Consider the following 23,972-nt stretch of genomic DNA (forward strand, 5'->3'; position numbering starts at 1 on the left):
ACAAGAATGAGGCGGATTATTTGGAATACTTAGGAATTGGGATTATTCTAATAAGAGGCTTTTCCACAATTTGTAGCACCATACCTATATTATATTTAAACATTACCTCTGTACTCCCCCTTCCTCCCAAATCCTCCCCAAGCAGCCGCCTCCCCATTAAACTAGTGACTGTAGAGGAGACACCTTGGGGATCAGGTCTGTGTGTAAGAAAGTATCACTTTAATCTTTATTTTAATTTTTTCTATTTTTTCTGAACTTTCTGTATGACAGCGTTCCAGAAAATAGGTCCCTACTTATAAAGTGTCCACATATATTCCCCATGCTCTGCAACCAGGCTTTTGGTGGCGTGTCTATGTGAGCGTATTAATTGGTCGGACATTAGGCAAGCAGGGCAGGCGTACATGGACAGTGGGATCAGTTTTAGGATCATTAATGTGGTGTTTAAGGCAAATGCAATATTACTGAATATTTCCCTCAAACACAAGCACTGGGCCTTTTATAGCCTCAACTTTTATTTTCTACTAAAAGCGACTTTTTTTTATATGTAAATGTATCACTCTAGCAGCTAATGAACTACACATCCCAGCATGTCCTGCCACCGCTTTATCACGACCGACAGCTAAACTATGGCAGGGCATGCTGGGATGCAGCATATGGTGTCCCGCTGATTGCCCACCCCTGCAGGTGAACATTTCTACTGAGAGTATTTGTGAATGACGTATAAACAGCAGCACACTTGCAGCAGTGATCTCTGCAGAGTATGGATCGGTCATGTCTGCCGCGGGACACACACAATACACATTCTGGATAAGGGTAGAATGGCTTCTGATCTACAGGCAGTTAATGTTACTGCAGACAGAACCAGGGATCAAGAGTACTTGGAAGTGATCAGCTAATTACCGTCACTGTATGGAAGTGGTCAGTGACTAAGAGTGACACCCACGTGATATCTCAGCTATAAGTAGTTCAGGCTGTTGTGGAACTGTAAGTCCCAACATGCCTTGCCAGCATCCCATTGTAAGGAAATGCTTCATTCAATCCAGAGTAAGGCAGCCTGTAGTTTTTCAGCTATTGTGGAACTACAAGTTCCAGCATAGAAGATAGGACTGAAGAGCTACTGATTGTACGCACCCAACACTTTGAGTTCTGTACAGGCTTATGACATGTCACATTCCATGTACGGATGTCGCTGCAGATAAAATAGCCATCTCATTACTACACACTTATCACCATATTCTGATGCCCTTGTAATAAACGCTGCATCTACAATATAAGTTGTCTTACAGAAGAGATACTATGAACATTCACAAATGTATCTGTACAAGGCTCAGTGATTAGTAAGACCTGAATATATGGGACATGTTGTTGTGACCAAACGAGAACCATTTACACCTTACACAGTGGTCACTGAACAAAGCTTTTTGGAACCTGGAGAGTTTGATAACAGAAGACAATAGCTTGCACTCAACTACATAACAAGGGGACACATTGCGGCTTCAGTTAGATTTAGAAAACACAATGCAGGTGAGGGGTGCAAATTTGCGGCTATACAAGGGTGCAAATACTGGCTGGGCACCTTTCTTTTATCACTGTGATTGGGCGTTGCACCGGGACACACCCCTCCCCCAGCTCTAAATTTGTTCCCACCTGCAACTCAACATGGTTTTTCCAAGGTGTAAAATGACATCTTCTATCTGCACTAGGGGGTAAATTTACTAAGATGGGAGTTCTATTTAAGATGCAATGTTGATCATAGCAACCAATCAGATTCCAGGTATTATCTTCTAGGTGCTAGATAAATGAAAAGTAGAATCGGATTGGTTGCTATGGGCAACATCCCATCTTAAATAGAACTCCCATCTTAGTAAATTTACCCCTAGATATGAATTCTTCCTCTTTGTAATTGTCATGTATGTAATTGTATTGTCCTGTATGCCCTGTTACTCAGCTACCGTGTGATATTTTAGTAATGCTTTGTACTTACGTTATGGTTATCTGTTGTGTATTGCATTTATATGTTTCTATGCCTACCCCTTGTATGGCGCTGCAGAAGCTTTGTGGCTCCTTAATATAAAAATAACCATAGTATCAAACATCTGGCGTTCTGACTTAAGGTGCCCATACTCCATAGATTGTAAGCTTGCGAGCAGGGCCCTCCTACCTCTATGACGGTTTTGTTTTGTTTACCCAGTTTTGTCGTCCGATTGTGTCCAGTTGTAAAGCGCAACAGAATTTGCTGAACTATATAAGAAACTGTTAATAAATAAAATAATAAATAACAGGCAGGTGTCAGGGCAATACGTCGTTCTCCCGATGCCTGGGTCGGGGATAGGCAAATTGTTGGAAATCCTCAATTTGCAGACTCTGGGGCAGATGTATTAACCTGGAGAAGGCATAAGGACGTGATAAACTAGTGATAAGTGCAAGGTGATAACGCACCAGCCAATCAGCTCCAATATTTAATTTGACAGATAGGAGATAATTGTCTGGTGCGTTTGGTTTATCACTTCCTTATACCTTCTCCAGGCTTAATACATTTGCCCCATTGATTCAGAAATGATCGGAATCTGTGACTTTTAACATGATGTATTATTCCAATCCCCCGGAAAATTGACAATCGGTGGATCGGCATCAGGGAACGGGCGTGTAGATGTGTGGCCTGCATTAGCTTGGTGACTTGTGAATTGCAAAATTTTGGGAACATTACAACATTTTGGGGTTGCAGATCATTCCTCAGTGCCCAAACTCTGAATGTACCACACAATGGGGGTCATTCCAAGTTGATCGCTCACTAGTAACTTTTTGCAGCGCTGCTATCAGATTAAATCTCGGTAAAACTGCGCATGCGTATGCACCGCAATGTGCAGGCACGTCGTACGGGCACAAAGAGGATCGGTGCTGGGCGATGGATTTAACGAAGAATCCATTCGCACAGCCAAATCGCATGGTGATTGATAGAAAGAGCGCGTTTGTGGATGTGAACTGACCGTTTTCTGGGAGTGTTTGGAAAACTGCAGGCGTGTCCAAGCGTTTGCAGGGCGGGTGTCTGACGTCAATTCCAGGACCGGACAGGCTGAAGTGATCGCAGCGGCTGAGTAAGTCCAGAGCTACTCCGAAACTGCACAAAACTTTTTGGTGCCGTCGGCAGCACAAGCATTCGCACACTTGCAAAGCGAAAATACACTCCCCCATAGGCAGCGACTATCTGATCGCAGCGCTGCAAAAAGTTGCTAGCGAGCGATCAACTCGGAATGACCCCCAATGCTCACTGATTAAACCCTGCACGCAGCATCCCAGGTACATACCTACTGAGCACCCACAATATACAATGGGGTCTGTGTACTAAGCCTCAGAGAGAGGTCAAGTGGACAGAGATAAAGTACTAACCAACCAGCCCCTGTCGTCTATGTAGTAAGACCTAGAGAGAGATAAAGTGGACAGAGATAAAGTACCAACCAACCAGCCCCTAACTGCCGTCTATCTCTCTCTAGGTCTTACTACATAGACGACAGGGGCTGGTTGGTTGGTACTTTATCTCTGTCCACTTGACCTCTCTCTAGGTCTTACTACATAAAGTGGAGAGAGATAAAGTACCAGCCAATCAGCTCCTAACTGTCATGTTACAGGATGGGTTTGAAAAATAGCAGGAGCCGATTGGTTGGTACTTTATCAAGGCTAAGTACATAGACCCCAGTGTCCTATTTCTACTGTGGCCATTACCATAGATTTGACAAGATGACTGGATCAGATTCTATTAGTTGCAGAGCCGTATTAGAGCAGTTCAGAACAACTTTGTAACAAAACAGTGGAAGAGATCTGCATGAACAGAAAGAGGACTTACAAATGTGTTCATGTTTGGTAACTATACTCCCAGCTTCCTGCTGGTGGCTAGGAGTATTGCAGAGCCAATTTTTCAGCTCAGCATCCCCTGAAATGTCCTTTGTGTATGTGACCATCTCTCAGAAGGGCAGAGGGGGTCACTCAGACTGGATCGCTGCAGCGATCGCAGTCTGAAGCCCTTTGGGGAGTCTGGCGCACTGCGCGTGCGCACCCCGTGAAGCCCAGTGAGAAAGCATCTCAGTGCTGCGATGGCCTCTGCCTAATGGACAGGCAGAGGCGATCGTGGGGCGGGATGCAGCGGCTGCGTGACGTCACACGCAGTTGCTGCGACTAGGGACACAGTGGGTAGCCGGCTGCGAGCCGGGGAAGGGGGGGGGGGGTAGGTAGGGCCAGACATGTGGGGCGGACTAGCCCTACGCTGGGCATCCCCCCACATGTCTGAGTAACTGATCGTGGATGTGCTATATTTAGCATGTCTATGATTAGGTCTAATTGACCCCCAGAGTGCGAATGGATGGGTGACATTACATAGTGCTCCACTATTGGCCAAGCAATGTGACCCACAATAGGTCAGGAGCCAGTTCCTCCTCATTTCTGAAGTGTCTCGGCATAAAAGGCATCACGTATTTGTTGGGGATCCCGGTGCAGGAGAAGCCGACACAGTTCCCTTACAAACGTACAATATACAACCGGACACATAAGGGGTAATTCAGAGTTTATTGCAGCAGCAAATTTGTTAGCAGTTGGGCAAAACCATGTGCACTGCAGGGGGGGCAGATGTAACATGTGCAGAGAGAGTTAGATTTGGATGGGTTATGTTTCTGTGCAGGGTAAATACTGGCTGCTTTATTTTTACAATGCAATTTAGATTTCAGTTTGAACACGCCCCACCCAAATCTAACTCTCTCTGCACATGTTATATCTGCCCCACCTGCAGTGCACATGGTTTTGCCCAACTGCTAACAAATTGCTGCTACGATCAGGTCTGAATTGCCCCCATAACCCAGTAACAGACAGGATGCTGTTTTGATAATGGGTGAACGAAGCATAGAAAAGGACCTCACCTGTGTAATAAATAGGATACACTCCAGAAACATATAGTCTTTGTGATTTTCATTCACCACCTTCTCGTCCACAAAGTGTCTGGGCTCCAGTGTGGCATGGTCTGCAAAACAATTACTAGATGTGATCTACTATTCCCCAAGTACGGAGACCGCAATACAGGAAACTGCATCAGTCTTGAGGTTTCTTACATGTAGTAAACAGACAACACACACATGTAATGGCAGTCATCACGGCTCCAGAAGTGTACCTGCCATGGATTTATACTGTATACCTATCTTCTGTTATGTCCTGTAGTCCGACTGGTGACAGCTTAGAAGTTACCCCATATAATAAAAGGCTTACGCTTTTCCTCACCTCTATGGGGGAAATTCAAGTGTTTTGCAAGCTGGCGGCCACTAGATGGCGCCTGACGGAGCAATTCAAGTGTTGCTCCGTTCGACCACACACAGCCGGCGGCGCTGATATCACTTATGTTGTTTAGTCATTCTGACGGACTGGTAACTAGTGTACAAATAATTATCCTACAAAGGTGACGTTTTTACCTACAAGCTGAGCACTGCCCCATATAAAAGGAAGAAACTGGAAGTCGTCCAGGCCCCAGACACCTTGGCTGCCGGCAGGCTCCATCCGGTAGGTCTTCTGCAGCTTTCGCATGACCTCAAGGTAACTATCGGAATAAGAAACAGTACATGTAAAAGAATGCAACAAGACGAGGCTTCCCATCAGCGATCTCATGGTGTAATTTCATAAGCACTAGTAATCAGGCCAGCCCCGTGGATAAGTCTGCCTTACGCTGCGTGGCCCACCTAATAGCTTTAGCACGTTATCTAGCTGAGTGAAGAGCTGTCGAGGTTTCTAAGGTGTGAGGACAATAGAGGGTATATTTACTAAACGTGTGGGGGTTTTAAAAGTGAAGATGTTCCATAACAACCAATCAGATTCTACTTATCGTTTATCTAGCGCTTTCTGGAAGATAATAGCTACAATTTGATTGGTTGTTACGGGCAACACCTCCACTTCTGAAAACCTTTAGTAAACATACCCTGATCAGTCATTTTCTCTCATATAACAACAAAGACCACAGGGGGCCTAATTCAGACAGACTCTGTGCGCAGGCGCAAATGGCGATTTTTGGTACACCGCAAATTTACGCATATTTGCACAAGTCCATTATATTCTGAGTCGTACACAAATTGGCTGTATCTTTCGGTCTTTCCATGGAATTGGGCATTTCAGGGAGCAACTGTGCCTGCAACAATGCGAGTGCACGGAACCGCCACGACTTGTGAGTCACATAGGAGGGCATCGAAACTCTGATTTCGAGTCGTGCTTAAGGGGAAGGGAAGCCTATTTCTGACGGATCTCTTGCATCTAGCGTCGACCTAGTGCAAGTGCAAATAATAACGATGATTGTTGCGGCGACTGGTGTAAAATCATTGGGCAATGCGGCTTCCCGCTCACAGACGCACAAATCCCTGCATTAGCCCTACGGATTCTCGCTGTAGCATATGCCAGTGAATCATGCTTCCATGGTTGCCCGCAACAACCCAGAATCAGCCGCCAGAGTGTGGTTCTTCCTAAAAGGATCCACATATTCTCAATACCTATTTCTTACCGATTAAACACCTTGAAGACAATGGCGAGCTGATCGTCCACCTGGAGAACGCCGATCTTACACAGGCAGCACAGGAAGGCAGCAAACGCAGCTTCGTGCCCTAAGGAGACAAGCAAATCCGGTACCAAGACTCTTGGTCATTACAACATAGGATCCAGCCCCTCTTCTGCAGAGACGGTACAAGACTGCAGCTACGGCCATCTTTTCCAGGTAATTGTTGGCGGTACATTCCCAAGTTACAAGCCCTGCTGTGTAATTGACTGAAACTATAAAGCAAGCGGAGAAGTTCTACCAGGAGAGCGCTGAGAGAGACACCAATAGGGGGCAGCAGAAACAAAGACAGCTGAAAGAATTACTTGCATCAGGTAACGATCTATTACCGGAACGGATTAGTGTGTTCCATAATGCAGTACCAGACCGCTGTGAATTTAAAGAAGGAATCAGAAACCCTTTTCTTGTATATACAGGCTATGCCTAAGCAAATCAGACTGCGCCAGTACCCGAGGTCACACACGACAGACTCCCTGTCATCGGTAGCTGCCATGATGTATATGGGACATGTCCCAACAGTGTGACTACAGGTCTCCCACAATCCATTGCTTTTAGCCCTTCTCTCTCATCTGCCACCTTTCCTGCCTGCCCAGCTTCCTTCCCATCTCTGCCCCCTCCCAAAGCTTCCCATTCCTGTGCCTCAAATAGGATTGTTCATGGCTGTTAACCCCGTCTTCCCTACGCAAAGAGCTTCCGATTGGAGTCACTGAAATAAACGACCATGCTTTCCCACAACGGAGCAGATGTATTAAGCCTGAAGAAGTGATAAAGCAGTGATAAGTGCAAGGTGATAACGCACCAGCCAATCAGCTCCAATATGTAAATTGACAGTTAGAAGCTGATTGGCTGGTGCGTTATCACCTTCCACTTATCACCGCTTTATCACATCTCCAGGCTTAATACATTTGCCACAACACTACAACTTCCTGTCCTGCTACGCAGTATTAATTAGAATCTATTTGTTATAATTATTATAGTACTACTTCCAACAAGAGGCAGTGGCTACAATACTATAGTCCAATGACTTTATTGTACAATAAAGGTCATTCCAATTACATATCAAGCTAGGCATAGCCAACCGTTGGCTCTTCATCTGTTGTGGAACTACAAGTACCAGCAGGTCCAATGCAGGGACATCGTTCTAGAATAGCTGGAGAGACGCAGGTTGCAGCTATAGCAGGGGGTTAGCAACGAAAACCATGTTTATCGTTATCTTGCACCAGCACAAGGAATTTACAAATCGTTATGGGGGTGACCTAAGCTTCTGAACTTCTTATTTGCCGCACCAGAGAAATGTTTTCCTGCTGCTGGTGGTATTAGGTGTACGTGAGATGTGCTGCATGCTGCTGGCACATCTCGCATGTCTACCAGCAGCCCCTCAAACACGTGCGACTGATGCTGTCACCCCATGGAGTTACAAGATACAAACCGTTTTAGAGTGACTAACAGAGAACAAGAAATGATGTAAAGGAGAGAGGGAGAAAATGACAGCACAGGAAGAAGTGGGCTAGAGCACGGAGCAAACCACTCCAGGCATCAGGCAAGCAAGTCACTGCTGCAGCAACAGGGCACCCTAGTGGTGAAATGCAGAATAGCACGCAAGTTTTACTTCTTTACATTTACCATTGTGCTGGGATTTGCAAATCATTCGTTACTAAAGTAAAGCCAACACTGCTGTAAAATACACCCAGACAACAGGACGAGATCTACAGAAGGATTTACCAGTCTCCGTAGAGATACAAATGACATATTTTAGTGCTTAACATTAAAATGAAAAATAGGGTTACTTATGTTTTCTGGGTATATATTGTGACTTTGTTTCCACCAATGCCAGTTACCTGTGCCATAATCAATGCGGGTTGAGTTTCCTACAGATTCCTTCAGATACACAGCCACCTCGGGCACGGCAGCACTCATCTGTGGAGGGATAACTGTGGAAAGGAGATTCTCGGCTTCCTAAGGATGAGATTGGAGCATTAGGCAGGCCTCTGGTACACACTGCAGTGTGTGCTGTCAGTTCATTACAGATGCGGAGCACAGATTTAGGGGTACACACAGGGTCTGCACAGCCAGAGCAGTGAGACCGTTCCTCAATGACAGGTCACATGGGTGTGCTGGGTTGTTGTACATTATGGGTATGGTACTCTAGGTCGACACCCACTGGTCGACAGTGGGTATGTCGACACTAGAAATAGGTCAACGCAGCCATTAGGTCGACATGAGTTTTTTTGTGGGTTTTTTGGTGTCGTTTTCTCCGTCAAGTGACCGGGAACCCCAATTAGTGCACCGCGTCACCTTGCATGGTGCGGACAAGGTGCCTCGCTCCACTACCGCTGCACTTGGCACAGATTACCGTTCCCAATCATAGTCTACATTGATCGTAAAGTATGAAAAAGTCCCCCCCCCAAAAAAAAGGTGAACTCATGTCAACATTGTTCATGTTGACCTAATTGCCATGTCGACCTATTTCTAGTGTCGACATATCCGGTGTCGACCTAATGGGTATCGACCTAATTGCTCTCGACCAAGAGTCCGGATACCATACATTATATAGTGGAACCCGAATGACTTTACTAATGGTCAGACAAATATATGCCCTTCTCTCAGACACAATGGCACAAAGAAGACCTCCTGTTATTGCCATCATGTTTAGACACTGTATAGGACAGTCATATGGACAGCGTATATTCCATAAAGGGCTACTTGTTCACAATTTAGGAAAGCCAAAATGTAGGTATGGGAATAACAGGAGGGCTGGTTGCAGATACTCTCTGCTCACACTTTAAATTCGGGTCACTTGGAATGATCACTCTGTAGCACTGACCATTGGTAAAACAATGATCAGTGTTTAAAATATAACCATTAAGCTGGGTACACATTTTAAGATTATCTGTCCAATCTGATTGGTTGGAACGATCTGGTGATGTCTGGGAGCAAATGACAATTGACCATTTGCTCCCAAATGCTGGAAAACAACAAAGACAGCCGTCTGATGACCATTTCTGTCCGTTTTCCAGTATTTGGGAACAAACAGATTATCCTTTGTTCCCATACACTACCTGAATTTTGTTCCAACCAGCCAGCTTGGACAGATACATATCAACTCATGCTGTGATCATAGGGACCGTCAATCCCTACTGTCCCCATATTACAATGCAAAGCAATTCTTGGGTGTATGTGAACTGGTGGGAATGGTGACCAAACAAATGAATGAATCCTAGACTAATGAACACTGTACATAGCGGACAAGCTGCCGCCATATTTCATGCCTATTGCATTTCAAAATAAAAATGTGCAGTGACCCTTAGCTTTCCTAGCTGCTTCCTTAACATACTGGGTTATGAAAACACTTCACGGCTGGGTTGGTAACGGATTCAAGGTAGGTGCACATAGGTGGTCCCGATGTGCCTATGGTCAGTTCCCTGATATCTGCCAGCAATGCAGCCTCCAATAGGGATTTTCTATCTGTTTGGACAAATACATGATTTATACACGAGAAGTTATTAGAGGGACACTTCCAGCAAACCTTTCCGATGCCTAATTGTGATTAGCAAAGGGAAAATCTATTAGCAAAATTAGGGCCACCTCTACGCTAGCTGCCATGTTTTCTGACCTCTCTGGACCTGGCCACGCCCCCAATATGGTCCCACCCTACCAACCAGCTCACACATAGCTCAGATTATTAGGCTGTGCCCCCAAGGTGGTGCAGTGCAGAGAGGATTACTACACCTCAATTACACAGATAGGAGAGCTCTGGATACAGATAATGGGATTATCTGGAAATGAAAAGCAAATAATGGAACTGTACTAACTGGTAACTCTACTTGCAGAGCATTATGGAAACGGAGTAAAGTCCTGCAACAAGAATATTTTTATACAATCATTCCGAAGTACTTCATTAGACCTATATAAAGTCCCTTTATGTCCCGTGCCATGTGTCATCATCATTGTTTAAAAACAAAGTGTGCTTGTGTGTATGGGGGATCTAATTAAGATAGATATTTGTTCAGCAATTTGCAATCTATCAAAATCACCACCGTTCGCCAAAGTAAAAACTGTTAATTTGTTGTCTAAACAGTTAATATGGGGACATAGGAAACCCCACTGAAATTAATTGAATGTTGATGCACTAAATCAATCGTGAAGAGATTTTCCTTTTCTCCACTTTACACTGCAGAAATCAATGAATTCAGTGATTAGGTGATGTCTGCCGAATTGTTTGCGGGAGGTTACAAAGTGTAATGATTTACACGGCGATTGGCCTATACTAGAGTTGGTGGATTTCAAATTGCCATTTATTAGACCCCCCCCCCCCCAAGGCATTTCTCCATAGGTAACAAGCAACTGGAGGCTTTTTCATTGTAGTTGAACTAAAACTATACCAAAGCTGTGTCTATAGTCAGCTGACCAGCGTGGAATGTCACAGGTTAACTATACGCGACTACAGGGATCTTCTCCTAATCATCAGATCTACAACTAGCGCTATTTGCCAAATGACGGAGTGTGCGCTAACAAAAGCTTTCTAGATTTGGGGTCAGTATTTGTGTTCAAAATAAAATCAATCTGTCATTACTCTTATCCAAGTAGCCATGGAGTCAGTGCCTAGAACGTGCAGAACCTGCCTGCCTTCAGCACTGTAGCGCCAGCTCACATAATAACTGACTGCGTCTGATCTCCTGCAGTTCCCACCTGATCCAGCTTGGAGTACCAGGTGCGAAACGCCTTGTTGCCGAAGCGGGACGGCTGATCCACGGGGGGTGTCTCGTCAATCCAATGATCCAAGGTATCCAGCAGGGCCATCAGCTTCTCGATTGTCTGTGAGGGCATCAAACACACGTTCAGTACTCTGCTTTGTGGGTTTATTTTAGGACTACACCATTAAGCGAACCTGTATCGATCATTTGTCACAATGCCAGCTTGCAGTTACACAGAGCCATGGACAGGGCTGGGTGCCTCACACGCCCCCTTTAAAATACAGTATCGTCTTATTTTACAAGACTTAGAAACATGTAGTTGCTAACTAGGGCAGCTCACTATTGTCTATATGGGTTCCACTGGCAGACTCTCATACAGGACCACTGAGTGATAGGTGTATAATGGCATATATAGCAGTACTAATTAATTATTGTCACATATTATAATATATATATATATATATATATATATATATATATATATTGGATAAACCTGGGGTGTGTTAAGTAGTTAATTTCCCTGTTAGTGCTGAGATAGGAATTAACAGTTCGTTCTTAGAATGCAAATAAGATATCAATTAATACAATGGGGGTACTCAATTAGTGACACCAGTCGAAAAAAACTGCACTTTTCGCCCGTTTTTAGGTCGAATTGACATTCGACCTATTCAATGCCCGTGCCATTTCTTCGACTGGTCGAAAAATCCACACGAGCGAAAGTTTCCGCCTCATCCACGTGTTTTGTCGAATTTGCGGGCGTTTGACAGTTTTTGGGTCATGCAGATTCAAATCCCCCCCCTCCCCCCCTCTGTCGGAAAATTCGGCACTAATTGAATATACCCCAATATGGTAAGTTATTCCCTAACATTCATATATCGGGAATAATTCATGTTTGATCGCACTTGCCTACTAGCTGCGATTTTTTAGTCTGCGGAATTGCTAATCTAAGCAAGTGAAGCCGCCGGCCGGAAGAGGATAGACGCCCACCAAAGCCATCAGAAACGCATTCGCAATAGCATACACATACGCAGCCCGTATGCACTAATGAGGAACATCGACTGCTAGGGTAGCCCTGTGGCTATGTATACTGGCTGCAGCAGTATGGACACGGGAGTCATGTTTTTGTACATACATGATCGCAGCTGACGCCATATACACGCCCTGAAAACGGCCATGACACACCCGTGTTATTGCTGCCACTCCCACTTACCTCCCCCCCCAGATGGACCCTTCCTGTCAATCGCTCTGCGATGAAACGCTCAATGCGAACGGCATGGCAGATGTATCTTGGCACGTGCGCACTGACGATAATCGTGAACATCGCCACTGCATAAAAACATGAATTAGGCCCATACTGTATACACAAGTGCCCATACCATTCTTGAAACTAAGGGGTCTATTTACTAAGCCCTAGATGGAGATAAAGTACCAGCCAATCAGCTCCTAACTGTTACTTTTCAAACCCAGCCTGTAACATGGCAGGTAAGAGCTGACTGGCTGGTACTTTATCTCCATCCAAGGCTTAAGGGCCGTATTTACGGGCCGATTTGGGCAGAGATGTGTGCTGAACGAACCGCTCAGCACACATCTCTCACCCCGCTCAGCACAGCGCGATCTGTGCTGAGCGGGGGGGGGCACTAATTTCACCCAGCGGGTGAAGTGAGCGATCCGCTAGATTGAGCATGCATGCAGGCCAATCTAGCACCAGCGATAGCGATGCGCGGGGCTGCGCATCGCTATCGCTGTGAGGGGTACACACGGAGTGATCGCTGCCTAAAATCTAAGCAATCTAGTCAGATTGCTTAGATTTTAAGCAGCGATCGCCCTGTGAGTACCCCCCTTTAGTACATAGATCCCTTAATAGAATTTTGTTATGTTCATCATAGGGAGCCAGGGCCGGCAACATAAATCCTGGGGCCCGGTACACAAATATCTCTGGGGCCCCTGCAACCCCCTTTGACCGCCCCCCCCCCCACCCCTTTTAAAGCAGAGGGTGATTCACGATGCGGAGGGTCACACTACACAGGGACTGCCGGGACCCGGGGGTTACGGTTACCGCCGCTGCCGAAGGCCGCCGCTGTACTACTAAACATATTTTTACATGAATCCATGTGCGGGCCAGGCATTATCATATTATGTTGATAGTGCCCCCTACACCTTGGGGCCTCTCAGAGCCCGGTACAGGGGTACCCTTTGTACCCCTCATGTCTTCGGGCCTGTAGGTAGCTACAGGCTCTGAAATGCTCCCTCTATTGTCCCTCAATAGGCTTACAGCCAGGAAATCTGATGAGCATAGTAAAAAAAAAATTACCCCCCCCCCCCTTTTCCACACCCCCAAAAAAACCCTCGTCTCAAATGTATTTATTTCTGATACCTCCCAACACGTTTGCACACATAAAAGGTATATTGCGAGCTGCTCTTTCATATATACACCAACTTAAAATTGAGGCTTTGTGGCATTTTAACCCAGCAGCTGTCGGTGCAGCCAGCAACCCCTGGTGCCCACTTGGTTAACAATACAGGTCAATACTTCCAGCGCCGCTGTGTTAGACCGTTCCCGGTCCATAAGGGCCGTGAGATCCAGCTGCGGGTGCCGTAGATTCACACTGTAATTAAGAATCACGGAGAGAGAGGCTTTTGTTACACAATACTGATGATTTACATGGGCCACCAGCCTCCCAGCCATAGGCAGCTCATTACGGGCAATTCAGCTTTTTCCATCCCTCTCTCAGAGCAGAGACTGGCTGAGTAATGGCTGGCAGGGGACGGCTGTACATCCAGGCTTAGGAGCTGGAGAGGAGGCGGGGGGGAGGGGAATGACAGTCACGCATCCATTGCTTTCTACTGCTTTTTAAAGGGATTAAAAACAGCAGAGCGGTATGCAGCGAGCAGGCCCCAGCTGCCAGCCTAGGCAGCCTAATACATAATTAAAGAGACACAAGGGTTTGTTGGTGTCTGGGTCTCTTTGAAAGGCAATGTGTGGAAGCACAGGCGGCATCCTATTGTCCGGCTAAATTAATATTGCAACGGAAGCATTAGGTAGTGTGTCCCATGTAACAGAGGTCACCGGCAGCGTGAGCCAGAGAACCCCACGGACAAAACCTATTCTGTGCGCTGTACCTGACAATGCGGGGAGCCGGCACAATCTAATCACACAGTACACAATGACTAGGATTGCCGCATGTGCTTCTTACACGCTCCCGTCCCTGCAACACCCTCAGGAGCGAGGCAAGGAAGCCGGGCTCCTGCTGGACCCTTATGCACACCCATAAGTCACTGATGCATACAAGGGGGACAAGCTAAATAGACCACTAGCAATACAAGACTTGTCTTGTGTATATGTGTATTTTCCCTATGTATGGGATATTGTTCCCTACAACCAGTACAATAAAAACGCATTAAGCAGCCATTTTCCTGCGCTGTAGAATGCGTTCATTGTAAAGTGCTGCATACGGAACATTCTATATGAACATGTTACCAGTGGGCTGAGAGATGGAGGAAATATCCACTCACGGTACAGCGTGCCGCCTTACATTACTGACGTGGCACATAAAGGACAGTAATACACAAAGGGGCTAATTCAGACCTGATCGCTGCCGCAGTGCGCCGGCGTATGACAGATAGCCGATGGCTGCCTTAGCCCTGTGATCGCTTCTGCCTGACTGACAGGCAGAGGCGGACGCTGGGCAGGAGAGGACGCCGCCGTTTAGGGGGCGCGGTCCAGGCAACGCAGACGTGCCCGGACCTTTATGGGGGCTGGCCCCGGCAGCTGCGTGATGTCATACGCAGCCGCTGCGACCCGGTCAGCGACGAGTAGCTCCCTGCCAGCGCGCAGGAGCTGCGCTGGCTACTCATACAGTACAAAAGCATCGCCACTGTGCGATGCTTTTGTACTCGTACGACGGGGCAGGGCCTGATATGCGGGGTGGACTAGCCCTCTGCTGGGTGTCCCCCCGCATGTAAGGGAAGCTGATCGTAGATGTGCTAAATTTAGCACATCTACGATTAGGTCTGAATCACCCCCAATATTTGCATATCTGCATCATGATATAAGCTCATCAAGGGGGCATATGCATCAATGCTTAGAGAGACACAAAGTACCAACCAATCAGCTCCTTACATCTTTCAAACACAAGGGCAGATGTATTAACCTGGAGACGGCATAAGGAAGTGATAAACCAGCGATAAATGCAAGGTGATACACGCACCAGCCAATCAGCTCCTAACTGTTAATTTACATATTGGAGCTGATTGGCTGGTGAGTGTATCACCTTGCACTTATCACTGGTTTATCACTTCCTTATGCCTTCTCCAGGTTAATACATCTGCCCCACAGCCTGTAAAATGGCAGTTAGGAGCTGACTGGCTGATACTTTCTCTCCTTCTACTTTATCTCTCTCAAAGAGCTGATGAATATGCCTAACTGTCTGATAAAAGTATCGGCACACCTATGGTGAGTGGGGATTGCATGAAACGGGATGCAGTTACCATCCTGACGGTCGGGATCCCGGTGTCGGAATCCTGACACGACGGAATACCGTCGGGGGGGGGGGGGGGGGGGGGGGGAGGGGCGGTGGTGTTAGTTTAAGGGTGTGGGAAGGGGGGGGGGGGGGTGTTAGGTTTAGGTACCACCCGGGATGGGGGTGTGTGTTAGAGTAGTTAGGTTAGGATAGGGGGAAGGCTGGACTACTTACCGCCCCTTGTCAGGATTTCCACTGTCAGGATGCCGCTGTCTGTCTCCTGCCCGTCGGCATCCCAACAGCTGGCATTTTCGTACACAACCCCATGAAACGGTGGGTGTTCCACCATTTTTCAAGTTATTTTGTCCACTAATGGGCAAAGTTGACATGCAGACCCTATTACGCACCAGCAGACTCGTAGAACATCAGCTATACACATATTACACACCAGCAGACTCGTTGAGCATCAACCATACACATTACACACTAGCACTCGTAGAGCATCAGCTATACACATATTACACCCCAGCAGACTCGTAGAGCATCAACTATACACATATTACACCCCAGCAGACTTGTGGAGCATCAACTATACACATATTATTACACACCAGCAGACTTGTGGCGCATCAGCTATACACATATTACACCCCAGCAGACTTGTAGCGCATCAGCTATACACATGTTACACACCAGCAGACTCGTAGAGCATCAACTATACATATATTACACACCAGCAGACTCGTAGATCATCCACTATACAAAAATTACATACCAGCAAAATCGTGGCGCATCAGCTATACACGTATTACACACCAGCAGGCTTGTGGAGCATCAACTATACACATATTACACCCCAGCAGACTTGTGGAGCATCAACTATACACATATTATACCCCAGCAGACTTGTGGAGCATCAACTATACACATATTACACCCCAGCAGACTTGTGGAGCATCAACTATACACATATTACACCCCAGCAGACTTGTGGAGCATCAACTATACACATATTACACACCAGCAGACTTGTGGAGCATCAACTATACACATATTACACACCAGCAGACTCGTAGAGTATCAGCTATACACATATTACACACCAGCAGACTCGTAGAGTATCAGCTATACACATATTACACACCAGCAGACTCGTAGAGTATCAGCTATACACATATTACACACCAGCAGACTCGTAGAGTATCAGCTATACACATATTACACACCAGCAGACTCGTAGAGTATCAGCTATACACATATTACACACCAGCAGAATAGTAGAGCATCAGCTATACACATATTACACACCAGCAGACTTGTGGAGCATCAGCTATACACATATTACACACCAGCAGAATCATAGACCATCAGCTATACACATATTACACACCAGCAGAATCGTAGAGCATCAGCTATACACATATTACACACAAGCAGAATCGTAGACCATCAGCTATACACATATTACACCCCAGCAGACTCGTAGAGCATCAACTATACACATATTACACACCAGCAGAATAGTAGAGCATCAGCTATACACATATTACACACATGCAGACTTGTGGAGCATGGGAAATATATAACACACCTTACTACAGAACTCACAATGTCGCCATCGTATACTGACACATTTGGAAATTACTGAACACAAAACAAGAGAATTAGAGCAGGAAAGATACATGTGAACAGGGAACCTGTGACTTTGCAACTGCAGTGGAATAGCCAGAAGTAGCACCCCTCTGTCTGTAGAGGGCAGTGTGACGACTAACGAGCACATGTCCATTCTCCTGTCATTTACCCTATATATGTTATTAATGTCAGCAGGTTTCCACCTTATTTACTGTTTTAGCCATGTTCTCCTGCTACTTCTGCCAAAAACATTGCAGTCTTTATTCTGTGGCTTCAAGACAAGTATTGCTACAAACATGAGTAACGCAACTTGGATACAGGGACCAGCTTTGTGCCGCACGGAAGACAAAACGAAAAAGCAATATATTTAGTAGCACACAGCAAAAAAAACCAAACAAACCTACAGTTGTTTTAGTCACAAAGTACCATTGGTCATTAGGGAAGAGAATCAATTGTGTTTAGGCACCCGACTGGTGACATTCAATTGTTTCGTTGATGGACGCGAGTGCCACTGGTGCCCATTATATATCATAAAGTGGCTAATCCCAACTAAAGTACTGGGCGCGACAAGGAAAATGCTCTTTGGGCGCTCAAAAGCCCGACTTTGGGCAGATTTCTGCTCACCACCTGAGGTGGGTGCAAGAGGAGTAATGAGCGCCCGCAGTATTCAAACAATCGGCACAAACAAATGAAATGTTCCCGTCATTTTAGATGTGAGCTGCCGGCACCTACGGACAACTATATCTTCACCTAGCTGCACCCATCACCTGCACTCAGTAGAGCAGTGATTACCAACATCGATCCTCAAGGCACACTAATAGTCTGGATTTTCACGATATCCATGCTTGAGCACAGATGGTTAAAACAAAATTACTGAGGAACTAATTAACTCACCTGTGCTCAAGTACAGCCTTAAAACCTGGACTGTAGGTGTGCCTTGAGGACGCATGTTGGCAAACACTGCAGTAGAGGGCGAGATTGTGGGGTAGAGGTATCAAAACATCTAAAAAGGTAAAGTGGTGGTGTTATTTGCAGGAACCAATCAGATTCTAGCAATCATTGATCTAGTACATTCTAGAAAATGATAGAGTGAATCTAATTGGCTACTGCAGGCAACACCTCCAATTTTGAAGTTTAGATAAAGCTACCGCAGTCAGTGCATTCACTACAAATACATTGTTATCACTGGAATTACTTAGGCAATACTTCAGTGAATCCACAAGTGAATAGGTTGTATTTTCATGATTATTGATTGAGTTTATCTACATTATACATAGGCATCAGGATACGTACTAAGCACAATTCCGTATGAATGCATTATGATCTTGGGGGCCTATTTACTAAGCCTTGAATGGAGATAAAGTGGACGGAGATAAAGTATCAGCCAATCAGCTCCTAAGTAACAAGTTACAGGCTGGGTTTAAAAAAATGACAGGAGCTGATTGGCTGGTACTTTATCTCCGTCTACTTTATCTCCATCCAAGACTTAGTAAATAGACCCCTTAGTCCTATAAGCTGTAAATTAAATTGGGAAGTGGTTACGGTACCGCCACACGAGATCCCGGCGATCACAATGCAGACGCCGGAATCCTGCACAGCGGTACAATGCCGGCACCGGAATACCGGCAACACAGACTATTCTCTGAGTGTGTGGGTCTATGACACCCATAGAGGGAGAATATAACCTGTGGTGAGCGCAGCGGGCTACCGTGTCTGCGTGGCGAGCGCAGTGAGCCCGCAAGGGGCTTTCTAGCGCTCGCCCCACTGCCGGCATACTGGTGGCTGGGATGCCGCTGTCGCTATACTGACGGCTGGCATCCCGGCCATCAGTATTTCATACTAAACCCACTAAATCTAGTTGAATTTAGATCCTTCTCAAATCCACTAGGTGGCACTGTTGCTACCATGGAAAAAAACTGGAGCTAAAACTGAAAATCTGCTTTAGGTATTCTTCAGACATGCACGGGGAAAATGGATAAGAACCCTGTGAACAATAATGCATGCGTCCGTCACATTTATAGTCTTGCGTTTTTAACACATTTCCCATGTGCGTCTCCCAATACGACCCACTGTACTGGTCAGCGCATGAGAATTTACTCATGTTGCACTGTAGAACGCTTAACACAGTATTAGAGTACACTATAATGGGAATGGAAACATACGAAAGCATTCATCCCATCTTAAGCAGGGTACACACTTGGCTAATCATACTTCAGAATTCTTACAATTACACTTAGGATTGAAAGTCCAGATGAACATGTAGATTCATGCGTACACACTAATAACATCCCCGATCCTCAGCCTTTACGTTATCTCACCAAAAGGATGACATCGCAAACCATGAGATGACGTCCGCGACGGGATGACGGGATCAGACATCGGCAAGTGCACACACACTTTGCAAGTGTAGTTGTGGTCTGCAGACCTCCCATACACACAGCCAGATGTGCCGATATATCGGCAGTGCTATAGGGCCAACGCGATATTTCTCTGAACACGTCGTTCACAGGTATACACACTCGCTGACCCGCTACCGATATATCGTCCATCCGCTGGAATGGCCAATATATATCGCCAAGTGTGTACCCAACTCTGTGATCTGCTAGACCAGTGTTTCCCAACCACGGCCCTCAAGGCACACTAAGGGCTGTAACACACTGGCCGGTTTCTCCCGGATGGCAAAAAGCCGGACAAACTTTGTCCGGCTTTTTGCCATCCGGGAGAAACCGGCAGTGTCCGTCACACAGGACGGCTTTGAGCCGTGTATGATGCTGTGCGCATGCGCAGCATCAGACACGGCTTCAGAAAAAACCGTTGTGTGTGAAAGCTCCCCTTCACACACATGGTTTACTGGCTCCAAAGACGGCCCGGCGGCCGCCCGGCCGCCGGACCTTCCAGTGGTGAGACCCGGCTGCAACCCGGCAGCCGGGCCGGGGCCGTGCAGTGTGAAGGGACCCTAGCCCTCACACTGTTAACTACAATGCCGGCACGGGAAAAAGCCGGCCGGCTTTTTCCCGGCCGGCAAAAGCCGGGTAGTGTGTTTCAGCACTAACAGTCCTGGTTTTAGTGATATCCAGGCTTGAACACAGGTGACTTAATTAGTACCTCAGTTATTTTGATTTAACCATTGGTGCTGCAGCCTGGATATCACTAAAACCTGCACTGTTGGTGTGCCTTAAGGACCGCGGTTGGGAATGCCTGTGCTAGACATAGAAACATAGAATATGACGGCCCATCTAGCCTGCCCTTAGATAGATAGGCATGCATACATATCAGATAGATAATAAAAAGAGATATATATAAATATTATTAACAGTTTCTTATATAGCGCAGCAAATTCTGTTGAGCTTTACAACTGGTCACAATGATGAGGCAAAACTGGGTAACAACAAACAGTCAGAGGTAGGAAGGCCCTGCTCGCAAGCTTACACTCTATACATAGATATGATGCTGGCAGATATACATGAGATAGATAGATATGAGCTAGATACGACAGATATGATATAGACAGACCTATATGATGCAGATAGATATGAGGTAGGTAGGTAGATTTGAGGTAACAAAACACTACATTTAACTGTACGGTCCTGAAGGCTCGACCCCAAATAACAAAAATGCAACACCCCAACCCCACACACACAAAAAAAAACGCTACAAGCTCCCAAAAAAATTAATTCATAAGTATCTTTGAAAAACGAAAAACATAAAAAGGATAGTAGGCACAAAATGTATTAAGAAAATAAGTTAGGCGCTGTTTCTAAGCATATATCACATGTATACATTGAGTCTTCTATATCACCGGGACTTGCTCTGGCAGCCCCCCTCCCCCAAAGACTAATTAAGCAACTGGAAGTTTCCAATTAGCTTAATTAACCTGTAATTACTCACCTTCCAAAGCAGTGTCTTCTCCACCAACAGCGGTGAGTGTGTGTGTATACCCCCCCCCCCCCCCCACTTTCTGTGTGTGTGTGTGTGTGTGTTCACCCCCGGAGGCAGGAGCTTGGAAAACTACACCTCCCAGCAGCCCCCGAGCCTCCCAGAAACCCCCTCCCCAGTGCAAAGATGGAGGGGAGACCAGAGGGAGCCCTGAAGACCACCGGAGTGGTAAGTATCTTTTTTTTTCCTGTACCACAGGGTTTTCAGAGCTGAAACCCCTGCACCCATTGTTTTTTATTGGATACCGCGGGTATTGGAAGGGCACATACCCGCAAGGTTTTTTGTTCGCTAAACCTCGCACCCAAATGAATAATCCCGTAGCCTATTTGTAGAAGGGTTTTTCATATAACTCTTTATAAAGGTCCCCATCCACTAGGAAGATTCTCTCAGCAATGAGTTGGATCATTTTTTCCTGCAATCTGCCCGGCAGCTTCCCGGGAGCCCTGCGAGTGCGATTTGCTACTTGAGTGTATTTTTTACATGTGATTTATCTCATGCAATCTAACGTACTGCCCCTATTTCCGTGCGACTGGGATAAATATTATGGTCAGCCCATATGATCTGCGATTGTGATGTGAGGCGCACGGGAACGCGCCTCGCATCGCAATCGCATGTAAAGGACATGCAATGTGACTCTTTTCATGCAATCCGTCTTAGCAATTTGTCACAAATCGCATAAAAAGTGCCCATATTGCACTAGTGGATGGGGCCTTAAGCAAGTTATTCAGAGCACAGAACCACATTCATCCTATTTTTGCATTTATTACAGGAGCTGCACAACATAAATAACACAAAATATCTTCCATAGACACTAATGGAATAGTGCCCCCCTGTGGCTGAATAACCCTGGATGTGACAGAATGCTTCCTGCCTTCCACTGGCAGCACATAAAAAGTTCTATATATGTTTTCTTTTAAAATGCCATGTAACACAAAATACAGTTGAACATTACAATATTTATGTTTTATTTTATGGGAAAATGTAAAGAGACAGCGGAGCACACACGTTCCCATGCGTCTTCTCTTAGCTACTTTCCATAAACAAAGGGGAACTCCACCAGCTTGAGTCCAATAAGCCAATCCCCATGAGTCTTCTCTTAGCTACTTTTCATAAATAAAGGGGAACGCCACCAGCTAGAGTCCAATAAACCAATCCCCATGCGTCTTCTCTTAGCTACTTTCCATAAACAAAGGGGAACTCCACCAGCTTGAGTCCAATAAGCCAATCCCCATGAGTCTTCTCTTAGCTACTTTCCATAAATAAAGGGGAACTCCACCAGCTTGAGTCCAATAATCTATGCTATAGGAATCTACTTGTTGGTGTCATTGGGAGAGCTTGGAACCCTCATGGTACCTGCTGGATCTCAGGTAAGTGGATTGTGTAATCAAGTTCTACAATTTACTGCATACAACACGAAACATATGCAGTATTTAGGTGAAACTGCTCTTTATGCAACACACAAAATACTATTCTGCAACGGGTCCTGAATAAAACAATATAAAATATGTGCACTGACATAAGTGATCTAAGTGTGTGGACCGTTATAAAATACATATGTACATATATGCCATTGGGCTCGATTTACTGAAGCTTCAATAAAGGAAATGTGGAGGTAATCCCAATAGTAATTAATCAGATTTTTGTTAATTTTACCACAATATCATATGTAAACCTGCTATACCACAGGCTTGGCAGTGATATTCAAAGCCCATGTTAGAGAATACTGACATATGCTCTATAACCAGAAAGCAACCCCACTGGTCCCCACAAACTGTTCCCCATGTTATATATTTCTATTATAATGACTGTTTTTTATAGTTTTATAGTCAAACTGGTCAATTTATTATAATAGTACCGCACTGACCCCATTACATCTGCCCTGTATGCATTGTGCGAGGGCTACTATAATTCATGGGTTCGCAATCTGCTCCTCAGTTATCAGTACATGGACTCTAAGCATGGTTCTTCAACCTGTGGCCCTCCAGCTGTTGTGAAACTACACATCCCACCATGCCCTGCCTCAGTTTTAGCATGCCTTAATAGCAAAACTGTGGCAGGGCATGATGAGATGTGTAGTTCCACAGCAGCTGGAGGGCCGCAGGTTGAAGACCCATGCTCTAAAGGGTCCATTCAATTAGGGGCAGGGGAGGAGTTACTATGCCAAAGGCACCCCCTTGCGGCCTTATCTTGTGGATTTTTGTTTGCAGCCCTATGGGACTGTAACAGAAATCTGTGAGTATGGCGGTACCGTACGTGCAGCATATAGCCGCACTTCAATCAAATACTTCTAAAACAGGGCTTGATGTTGAATTAAAACCCTGATACTCTCATGTTGAGGAGATTCTCCTGTCACCAGCCATTGCTATAATAATTTGGCACCAGGGGGCAGTGTTGAATCCTTCAACTAATATCTCATTCTCTATGCACTGTGCAGTATGAAAGGGATACGTTCAGCATCCCAGCTGTTGGGATGTCGGTGGTCATGTGACAGACGGCGGAATCCCAACACCAGGGCCGTAACTACGAGTGTGCCAATGGTGCCTGGCACACAGCGCAGTCACCCTTGACGGCACAACTGTCCGCATCCCCGTTCAAGGGGCCCAAAGTCTGCAGCATTGTAATGAGTCAGACTGACTCATTACAAGCTGTCTGTACTGTGTGCTACTGCCAGAGCAAGTG

General features: G+C 45.8%; 1 protein-coding gene across 2 annotated transcripts in view; it reads right to left on the reverse strand.

Moving 5' to 3' along the window:
- PTPA (protein phosphatase 2 phosphatase activator) overlaps positions 1-23,972 on the reverse strand; it is a 108,799-nt gene that overhangs the window by 46,609 nt on the left and 38,218 nt on the right. For both annotated transcript variants that reach the window (XM_063936483.1, XM_063936482.1), the window contains exons 4-8: positions 11,261-11,386; positions 8,410-8,527; positions 6,521-6,620; positions 5,448-5,572; positions 4,905-5,005 (exon numbers count right to left, since the gene is read on the reverse strand). In XM_063936483.1, the coding sequence (XP_063792553.1) occupies positions 4,905-5,005; positions 5,448-5,572; positions 6,521-6,620; positions 8,410-8,527; positions 11,261-11,386 (570 nt within the window). The remainder of the gene's footprint in view (positions 1-4,904; positions 5,006-5,447; positions 5,573-6,520; positions 6,621-8,409; positions 8,528-11,260; positions 11,387-23,972) is intronic.

The sequence above is a fragment of the Pseudophryne corroboree genome, chromosome 8, assembly GCF_028390025.1.
Source record: "Pseudophryne corroboree isolate aPseCor3 chromosome 8, aPseCor3.hap2, whole genome shotgun sequence".
In the NCBI taxonomy this organism is placed as follows: Eukaryota; Metazoa; Chordata; class Amphibia; order Anura; family Myobatrachidae; genus Pseudophryne; species Pseudophryne corroboree.